The 10,418-nt window shown below is 54.5% G+C and overlaps 1 protein-coding gene across 1 annotated transcript in view; it reads left to right on the plus strand.

The window, feature by feature from the left end:
• Positions 1-2,767: 2,767 nt before the first annotated feature.
• LOC104288252 (acetyl-coenzyme A synthetase 2-like, mitochondrial) overlaps positions 2,768-10,418 on the plus strand; it is an 11,267-nt gene continuing 3,616 nt past the window's right edge. The window contains 7 exon segments of the mRNA XM_009887026.1: positions 2,768-3,080; positions 4,500-4,596; positions 5,807-6,006; positions 6,482-6,657; positions 7,563-7,715; positions 9,755-9,902; positions 10,342-10,416. Coding sequence (XP_009885328.1) covers positions 2,768-3,080; positions 4,500-4,596; positions 5,807-6,006; positions 6,482-6,657; positions 7,563-7,715; positions 9,755-9,902; positions 10,342-10,416 — 1,162 coding nt within the window.

Raw genomic sequence — 10,418 nt, forward strand, 5'->3', positions numbered from 1 at the left:
TTTCGCCCAGGGGTGCCACACCCTGGTCCTGTCCGGCAGCTCGAGGTGGCCCCAGCCCATGTCGCTGGCTCCCACTGGGCTGGCCACCACAGCCAGGTCTGACTCTGCCCCAAACACCAAAGCCCTGCACCCTGCGGAGGGGCCGAATGGTGAATTTGTTTACTGAATACATTATTCCAGGCGAGATGACAATGTCTGCCCAATGTATTTATTGAATTAAATTTGTCCAGCTCGCCCTCTGAGTGTTAAAGGGAATGACAGCCATGCACATCCACCCCAATACACCCCATAATGTGTACATATGTCTCCCAGCTGGCCCTACATGAGCACATGCAGACCCACACAGCCAAACCCGCTCCGTGGTACCATCACCTTCCCATCCTGGTAAGGCACTATTCCCCTCCCCGAAAGCTGTAGGACAGTGACTTCCAGATGACCCTTTCTGTCCTGCTTTCAGCTGTGAGCACCCTTTCCCCAGAGCTACTGTTTTTCTTCTGTCAAAGGTTCAGCCCCTCCATCCAGCCCCTGTTTGTCTTTGTCCCCAGATCGTTTGACGTGTTAGATGATAGCCCATGGTGTGTAAATAATGTATATACAGTGAGAAAAGAATTCAGTATTGAGGTGTTTGAGATATGGAGCTGTAACAACTTCTAGTCATCCAGCATCTGTGATTTATGTGCCATTTTCTGTAAAGATATGAACAAGAATAAAACTAAACAGGAATACTGTGTATGAGTCCGGTCACCGATGTTCAAGGAGAGAGAATTCAGCCAAAGTTGAGAGAGGGTTGGACATTGGGCTGTCGCTAGAAAGAGGTCTGCACCTTCCTCCCCACCCAGGCATGGAGAAGATGGGACTTGGGTGCTGCTCTCCCTTTGTGGTGAAAGACAAAGCTGAAAGGGGTGTGCTTCTACCTGGAGCAGAATTTAGGCAACATGGCATACAACTGGCCAGAGGACAAGTCACTTTAGCATCCAGAACAACCCTGGTGCTTTGAGTCACCCTGTATCACAGGTGCCCTGGCGTTAGGGAGCTGGGCAGGCCTTCAGACAGGCTCAGTCTCTCTGCCAGGAGCAGGCTGCAGGGCCCAGCTGTCCCGAGGAGTGGAGGTGGCAGCCAGACACTGCAAGTGCAAGGAAGCTTGTTGAGAAAGAAGGGCACTGACGGGGTTTTCCAGCAAGGCGAGCTCTGATTTGAAAGTAGCGGGAGCTCATACTGAGTCATCAGAGAAGGAGCTGAGATTTGCCTGCCCTGCTAAGGGCACCCGGGGGTGGTCTGATGGAAAAATCTAATGTCTTACAGGGCAAAAATCAGATCAGATGTGCATAGGAAATGAGATACTTTGCTTGTGGAACAACAAGGCTGCTTCAACTTGACTTTGTGGAGAGGCTGTTAAGCCCACAGGACTGCACTTCCCTGGGGGGACAGAGCCCTCATAGGTCCTCACCTAGCTCTGTCTGATAGAGAACAATTGCGTGGTCTGGGATGACTGCACCTGCCATCAAATACTGCCTGTTTGTCATACTGGTGTCCAGTCTGTTCACCAAATGTGACCTGCAGACCACAAGTAGTGTCACACTGTGAAGAGCAAAGAGGAGATCTACCAACCCTCTCCTCCTGCTGTTGACCCCATCGGTGTGCCTGGCCAACAACAGCCCTGCTTGCAGGGGGAGCCTTATTCTACTCTTCTCTTGTGCCCTCTGGGAAGGGAGGAGCACCTAGTAAATAAGCTCTGCCTTAAAACCCACTATCTATATAGGGCCTGAAGAAAAGGAAGGCAGAAAAAAATGCTTTTCAGAGGCAGAGAGGCAGCTTAGCTCTGCTACAGTGCGTGGTGGGACGTCTCAGTGTGGGTAATGGGCTGCAGTGTTTCATGGCAAGCCACCACCTTCTGCTTCACCTTGGCCTCATTTAGTGCTCTGAGTCCACCCTGTAGTACAGAGAGGTCTGCAGTGTTTGGGAGGAGGCAGAGATCCCAGCCCAGCTTGCCAGAGGGGACATCTCTCACAGCTGCCCAGCAGCAAGGTGGGGTGAGATGCGATATTCCCCTCTTGCAGCTGACAGCTGCAAGCTGTCAACTACAGCTGACAGCTGCAAGAGAAAAACCTTCTTTGGCCCACCGGAGACACCACAGTCTAGTGCCTTGCAGGGAATGGGCATGAATTCTGGGAAAGGGGTGGTCCCATCACCCACGGCTAGCATGGAGGGGACCCTAACTTTCACAGGTGAGCTGCTCCAGGCTGCCCTCGTTGGTGGTGGAGGACTGGGGGGCTGCAGTGGGGGGCTGTGGGGAGCAAGGGGATGGGGATGAGTGGAAGGAGGTGAGCAGGGGTGAAGCAGAGAGGTCTGGGGATGCAGTACAGCCCTGGGCAAGTGGGAATGGGACCAGGCTGGTAGAACGTGGCTTGGGCACCTCAGTCCCCACAGGGATCCCAGGCACTCGCTGAACCTGGCTCCCGTTCAAGAGCTGCTGTCAGGACCCAGATTAGCATGAAGGTTATTTTCAGTCAAATATTTCTACAGCCCACCCCTTTCCCCTCCCTTAAAGGGATTGAATTTCTTTTGCCTGTGAGAGAGGAGGAGAGGAGCGAGACGGGGGAGAAGGGGCACCAGGGCTCCCTGCGCAGGGGAGCTTTGTGCCTGGTCTGCCCAGGGTGACATAGACCCTGCTCCCACAGGGGCACATCTTGCCTGGGCCAGGTGTCCCAAGTGGCCACAAAGGCTCTAGGCACCCATCTCCTTGGTCAGAAGCAGGCACCCCACAATGATGGCCAGGCTGCTGGCCAGGACTTGCTGCCCTAAAGCTCTTCCTCAGGCTCCGAGATGCCCCCCTGGGTCAGTGGCTGCCCGAGCCTGGAGCCACGGGCCCCTCACCGCCTACATGCCTGAAGCCCTCGCCTTCCCTGGACCCAAGGACCACCAGGGCTTGTACAAGATGTCAGTGGAGCAGGGGGATGCCTTCTGGGGAGCACTAGGGAGGAGCCGTCTCACCTGGATCACCCCCTTCCACTCTGTCCAGGACTGCGACCTGCGCCAGGGCAAGGTCTCCTGGTTCCTGGGTGGGCGACTGAATGTGGCAGGTAAGGAAAGGAGGGAGATGGACATGGGAGCCCACCAAGTGCCTGTGGGTGCCTCTCTGTGAAGGGCTTTGGCCTCCAGGACCAGATTGGAGGAGCACAGAGTTAAAGGGTTGGAGCAAGGGATTCCCTGAAAGGTCTGGTTGATCCTGCAGGGGCTGCAGTGTAAGGATGTGTCTGGTCCTAAAGGAGCAACTAGGTCTTGCTGGAGGGGTTGCAGTTGGATCGGGGTGTGCTGGAAGCCAGGCTGCTCCGCCTCAGCCTCCATGGATCCATGGATCCCGCAGCAGCTCAGCGGCTCCATTCTGCAGGACCACAGGCAAAAGCACTGGACCCCATGCATTCAGCAGGCAGCGTTGCACTAGGTCATCCCTGCCCAGCGAAGGCAGTATATATCTATGGAAAGCAAAATACAGGAGCAATGAGCGGTACTGCAAGTCCCGACAGCTGTGGGAGGCTCTTCTTCTGTGTGCTGGGGCTACTGCCCTAGGGGTCTACCAGGGGAAGGCATAGGGACTGGTGATGCTGTGTCCTGCTCTCAGCGCTGTTGGTCCCAGTGTTCAAATTTCGAGACAGACCTCTCAGAAATCAGGGCTTATGTAGTCCATTTGGGCAGGAGAGCGGGAGTTATTTACCTTTGGGATTTGAGATCCTACTCTTCCCCCTTATGTTTTTGTTTCTTTTTCTTCTGGAAAACTAGAAATGGTCAGGAGAAAAAGGCATTTTGGCATGCAAAGTGGGGCTGCTGCATCATCCCATGACTTCAGTAGCAGGTTTAAGGAAAACACAGAGTGGAACGAGGCTTCTGAGGAAACTGCAGCTGCCAGCAACGTGGGAAACTTTTCTCGGAAGAATTACAGCCAAAGCCTCAGCCTACCATGTCCCTGGAAAGCCAGGTGCTGTGCACTCCCAGCCCTGGTTCTCTTCCATCTTGGACAAATGCACCCTGTAGCCTTCCTGCGCAGAGTTTTGCTTTGCTTTGTCCTACATTTGTTATTTAGCAGCACCACCACTAAAAAACTGCCCTGGTCCACCCCAGAGGCAGCTGCAAGGCAGTGCTGGGTGGAATGATGGCTGAGTTAATGTTTGCCAGGCCCACAGAGGGCATTGGGTATGTGACCTCCAAAGGGACTTCAGGCAGTTTCTGCTCTGGACTGTGTTAGGTTGCAATTAAGGGGGAAGCTGACAGTGGGGATTGGTAGGTATTGGAGTGGTGAGGAGTGTAACAGGCTTGGGACGCTGCTTGTGGTCTGTCAGCTGGTATCCACAAAGATTGTTTCAGTGGATGCACAAGGCTAATGCTGAGAAGGCTCACAAATAGCCCTGACTCTGGTCTGAAAATGGGACTGCCAGTGCTGGTTTTATGGAGTCAAGAGGTACTAAGGATTCCTCTGGCAATGAGACCGTGTTGGTTTTTTTCAGTGAATTGTCTGGACCGACATGTCCATGTGGCCCCAGACAAAGTGGCCTTAATCTGGGAGAAGGATGAACCAGGAGCGGAGGTGCGGGTCACGTACAGGTCAGTACTTACCTCTGAGCGTACAAGAGAGGCACTGAAGGGTGCATGAACACTCCAACAGGCTGATCTGCTGATGTGCAACATGTGAGGGGATGCATAATCCCTTCACATAGATAGATCAACAGTATGGTGGCTGCTGGCTTGCCTGTGCTGATCTGAGACTTCAGCCTTCCTCCTGATTAACTCTCTGGGCGCCAAGGGGTCCCTACCTAGCTGGGGAGGCAGATGGAGCCCCTCACGGCAGTACTGCAATGCTTTGGGGTAAGACCACATGGGAAAGTCACATGTCTGTCTTCCCAGCAAGGTCCCTGGTGTCCAAACTTGCAGGTAAATAGTCTGCAAGAGAGGCCACCTTCACAGCTGCATGGGTGCTGGGAAGTCCCATGCTCATCTGCACATCAGCAATGCTGCTGGGTTTGGCTCTCCGGGGGGACTGCCTGTCCAGCCCTGCTAGGTTGGTCTAGGGCCCCCCACCTTCCAACTCAATTTCCCTGCTCTCTGAGTCTCCGCCACAGAATCCACTTAAATCCCTCTGCACACAGAATGAGTCCCTCTGTCCTCTCTGACTCCAGACCTCATGTGACAAACATGACTATTCACCCCTGCCAATCTCCCTGCGTGGAGAGCCCTTCCATGAGATGAGTCACCGACAGTGGTGTCTGGGAGGGACGCTCCTCAGGAGAGGCATAGTTTTGCCCACTGCTTTCCTACGGCTGCTGTTCTCACTGGTGGGCCCAAGCTCTTCCCAGCTTTAGCAAAGCATGAAGCCTTGTTTTCATGGGAGAAGATACCTAACTTCTCATGCATAGCCTCCAGCATTGCAGGGTAGAGTGTGTTGCTCATGAGAGATGTGCAGGTTGTCATTGGAAAGTCACCTGAGGTGGTGTGGGTTTGCTGAGCCACAGGAATTGCCAGTGGCCATTGCTGGCCCTATGGCTTTTTCCTCATGCTGGCCAGGGAGAGTGTCAGGCTCTGTACAGAGGCCATTCTGATTTATTTCTTTTCCATAAATAACGTCTCATGTTAGTGACTGTCTTCTCCTTTTGTTCCCACTGACATTTTACAGCTCTGCCATGGATTTCCGGTGTTGGGGCTTAGGGTGCGTAGGGATGTAAGCCGCATACCTGTGACTCTGAGGTCCCCCCATCTCTATGCACGCGGCTAAGATCTGCAAGAAAGTCTCTAACTGTGCCATTGCTTCTTTGGGCAGGGAACTGCTGGAGCTGACGTGCCGCCTGGGAAACACCTTGAAACGGCAAGGGGTGAAACGGGGTGACAGGGTGACAATCTACATGCCCCCGTGCCCGCTGGCGGTGGCTAGCATGCTGGCCTGTGCCCGCATCGGGGCTGTGCACGCTGTGGTGTTCGCCGGGTTCAGTGCAGAGTCCTTAGCAGATAGGATTCGAGATGGTAAGAGCCAGTGGGTAACAGGGACACGTCCAGTGCTTCGCTTTGGGCACAGTGCTGAGCTTGTTGGTTTGGCAGCTGGGGGGGGCTCAGGATTGTGCTGATGGCAAAGCTCTTCCGAGCCAGGCTCCCTGGGCTAACTGAGGGTGTCGTGCCATGATATATGGCCATGGAGCAGGGATTAGCACCTCAGGAAATGGCATGAGCTCACTAAATATCTTTCAGCCCATGGGATGGCCTGGTTCTCTCCTTCATCCAAGGCACTGAAGGGCTGGGATACAGCGTCTCCTCTGAGTGGATGCAACACAGGCATGAATGAATGGGAAACCAGGATGGCAAAGCTGCTGGTTAGATGGTGGACACAAGTAATGGGGGCTGGGAGACAGAGGGAGAGGTGCGTGGTCACGGTAGAGCCAGACTGCTGTGTGATTGATAGAACAGGACAGAGCTGCTTATGCAGCTCTTTTGCCTTCTGCAGCACAGTCAGAGACGGTGATCACAGTGAACCAGGGGCTGAGAGGTGGCAAGGTTATTGAGCTAAAGAAGACAGTAGACCAGGCTGTGAAGCAGTGCCCAGGAGTGAAACGGGTTCTGGTTTCCATGAGAACTGACAGCAAGATTCCCATGACAGCCCTGGATGTCCCACTGGAGGAGGTGAGAGGCTGCCCGGCACTACTGCTGCTTCCCCTGGGCAATGTGTCCACTCTGGGAGCAGGGATGGGGGGTGGAGAGAAGGTCCTGGATAGCCATGACAGTTTTGCTGGCATTGACACGATGTAGGGGCATCGTCCTACAGCAGTAGTGGCAGCTGGAGCTGCACACAAGTTTAGGAGAGTCCCAGGAACCATCAGGAGGGGTAACTGGTGGCTCTGACCACAGCACCAGCCCTGTACTGTTGGGGCAGGTGGTGCAAAGCAGAGCTCACAGCAGGGTGCGCCAGGGGCTAGAAACACCCCAGACACAGGCTGACACACTGTGAGTGCAGCCTTGGACTGTCACTGCACTGTCACACACCGCTCTGCCCGCAGGCCTGGCACCCTCTGTGAGCGCTGCTGGCAGCCAGTGTCCAAGGAAGCAGGCAGTGAGGTTGCTCACGTGCCCGTTACTCGTGGCACGCAGGATGGCCAGGCTGCCAGCATGGAGCACTGTTTCTGAAGAGGTGAGCGCCTGCTGTGCATTTTTGTTAGCTCCCTGGAGCCGCGCAGAGGTCTCCCTGTCTCTGCTCGTCCCATCTGCAAACAATTAGCACCAGAAAGGTTTCCTGGAAAACTTCTGTGTGGGTCAGAGTAGCAGCAGCAGCAGCATAAAAATAGCTGCCTCTTATTCAGCGTGTCTGCTCTGGCTGAGGAGAACGTTTGTCAGCGCAGCAAGGCGAAAGAGCGTTCAGGCTGGCGAGCAATGGGAGCAGAGGTGCAGAGGTGGGGAGGATGGTATGGGGGGAGCAAGGTGGCACAGGTGCTCGGAGGGAGGCTTGGGGGAAAGGTGTGCAAGTGGGTGAAAGGACAACACAGGGAAGCCTGTGAGACCCCAAGAGATAACTGCTGTGCTGTCTCCTGCAGGAGATGACGAAGGAGGATGCATGCTGTGAGCCTGCTGCCATGGACAGCGAAGACATGTTGTTCCTTCTCTACACATCAGGAAGTACTGGCAAACCCAAGGGTCTGGTTCATTCCCAAGCTGGTTACTTGCTGTTTGCTGCTCTCACACACAAGGTAATGGATTGCAGCCACAGAGCGCTCATGAGCTAGCAGTTCACAGGCAGTGTGGGGAATAGATGTGCTGCCTTGTTGCACTGTGAGCTCGTCTTTATCCAGAGCAACGCTTCTGGAAAGTCCTCCTGGGGCATCAGCCCAGTAGAGCACATCTGCAAACAGGTAGTGGGGAAGAGCAACACGCTCCAGAGCAGGGCTTCCCAAACACGTACTCCTCTGAGCTACCTTCTTAGCTTTCTCAGCCTTGCAAGGGTAATTTTATATTACTGGGCGAGGACGAAGAAGCCAATTTGCTCCTAAAACCTCTGGCTAGCTTTCCCTAAGTGTAACTACCCCAACTCAGGTGGGAGATTGAAGGCAGTGCTTCTAGATGGGGGACATTTAAGGATATCTGTAAAAGCTGATAAGTGCCCTCAAGACAAAGGGTCTACACCAGAAGAGTGTGGGTCATCTTTGGGAAGAGGAAAGCCTTTAACCCCTAGCATGCCCAAAGCAAACTCCAACAGAGCTGGATAAAAGGGCACTGAGCACAGCAGAACTTTTTTGTGAAGGACATTTCCTGAGACATTATATGGGATCCTCTGGAAGAGGGAGTTCCTCTCTGATTAGCCCCTTAGCTTTGGGTCTGTACCTCCCTATGCACGACAGAATTTCAGTAGTGCCTCAGACCATGCACAGACAGCTAGCTCAGGGCTGGCTGGGTCTTCTCTGTCAGCCATGAGTGCTGGAGGCCAGACCTCCTGGGGTGTGCGCAGGGGGTGTGTGGAAGCCCTTGGTTTTCCTGTGAGCTAAGGTGTCCGTAAAGCGGTGCCCAGCTTGATGCGTGACGCTCTTGAGATCATCAGAGCTGGTTTGAAAGAGCCAGGGCTGCCATCCCAGAATGGCAATGCAGGGAGCAAGCAGCCTGTGGCCATGTTAGCACTCAGGAGCGCTGGAAACTGCAACGCAGGGCTGGCACGTTCAGATCTCTCAGTTGGATGGGGCAGAGTGCTGCTGTCATAATTCACTGCTCAGTTAAAAAGAGACAGGGCAAGCAGGGGAAGTTTCCATGACGAGCACCCTGGAGCACTTGAGGCCCTGGAGTCCCCAGTTGGCAGCCTGCAGGCCGGGAGCTGCAGGAAGAGACGGGAAGGTCCGAAACAGCAGATGCCAGAGCAGAGGGCAAGAAGTGATGGGCTAGGGGGAGACCGGTCCCTGGGGAGCCTTCCTGGAGCTGAGTAAAGGAAACAAAGGAGAGCGCTTGGGGAAGCTGGACATATTGGTCCCAGTCTGATGGCACTCAGTTCTGCCCTGCACAGGGCAGGCATCGTTCCCTCACACTCCAACCTTGCAGTCAAGGGTCTCCTGAGGAAGAAATGGGGCAGTGGGAAGAAGAGCTTGTTCTGCATTCTGCCTGCCTGTAGGCACAGGGCTGCACTCCTCCAGCTGAGGCAGAGAGGTGCCAGCTCCTGTGGGCAAGCTCTGGGCTGAGGCATCTCACGGTCCCTCTGCTTGCTGCCTCACTGCTCCCATGCTGGGTTCCTTGCTGAGCTCCGGGTTTTCCAGAGTGTTTACTGTGCGTTCGGAGCCCAGCAGTGCCTTGGGGTGGCTCATGGAGTTCTCCACCCCACTGCCCTGGCCTACAACTCCTCTCCTTCCATGTGGTCATGTAGGTGTGGAGGGACCATCCTCACCTTGAAAGTTCTCTTGTTTTGATGCTACGGGATACTTGAATCGGCCTTGTCTAGACACCAGCAGAAGGAAAGAAAGGCTGTAGCAAGCACGCTCCTTTGGAAAAGAGAAAATTTGTCTGTGCTTTTTTTTTTTTTTTTAAAGTGTCACTCTCCTCCTGCACCTTCATAAAGTACCTGACATTTTAATTTTTTCTGATAACGTTTTAAAAAACTCTCTGCAGGAAGGTCTCCCTGCAGGGTTGGTGGGGAGATATAAGGATGCAATAACGTAAGGGCTGAGAGAGGGTACACTGCTCCCGGTTGTCCCCCCCTGCCGGAAGGGCAGGCCCAGGCTGTACCCCTCACCGCCTCTCCTCTCTTGCACAGTACGTGTTCGACTACCAGGACAGGGATGTCTTTGGCTGCGTGGCAGACATTGGCTGGATCACAGGGCACACCTATGTGGTCTACGGCCCCCTCTGCAATGGTGGCACCACAGTCCTGTTTGAGAGCACTCCCATCCATCCTAACCCTGGTGAGTGAGAAGGTGCCTTGGGGGAGCTGGGGACATGCCACAGCCACCCTGCGAGACGCACAGCAGGCAGGGAGCTGGTGGCTTGATGCCAGGACATAGGCAGCAATGGTTCTGCTGCCACAGGAGCAGACTGCAGGCTGTGCCCGTTGGAGAGCTGTGAGGGGAAGAGTCTTTCCCTCTGGTTAGGAAGCCACTGCTGCTTCTCCAGGCGTAAAGCTGTTTCTCCCTGTCCCTCCCTGCAGCAGAGCAAGCTAGGCGATGCGGAAGAAAAGGGGCCACTGCTGCTCCTGGACTGCTTTAGTCCTTCTCAGCGTGGGATTTGCTTGGCTGAGGGTCCAAACACTGCTAGAGAGCCCTTGCTCTCACCTCCTCTCCCTCTATCTTGGTCTCCGGCTGGGAGGACCTGTGTGGATGGTTACTGGCCCTGTTTCCATTCCAGGCCGCTACTGGGAAACAGTGGAGAGGTTAAAAATTAACCAGTTCTATGGAGCACCCACCGCCATCCGCTTGCTCCTG

Source organism: Charadrius vociferus, unplaced genomic scaffold, assembly GCF_000708025.1.
Source record: "Charadrius vociferus isolate BGI_N301 unplaced genomic scaffold, ASM70802v2 scaffold14, whole genome shotgun sequence".
In the NCBI taxonomy this organism is placed as follows: Eukaryota; Metazoa; Chordata; class Aves; order Charadriiformes; family Charadriidae; genus Charadrius; species Charadrius vociferus.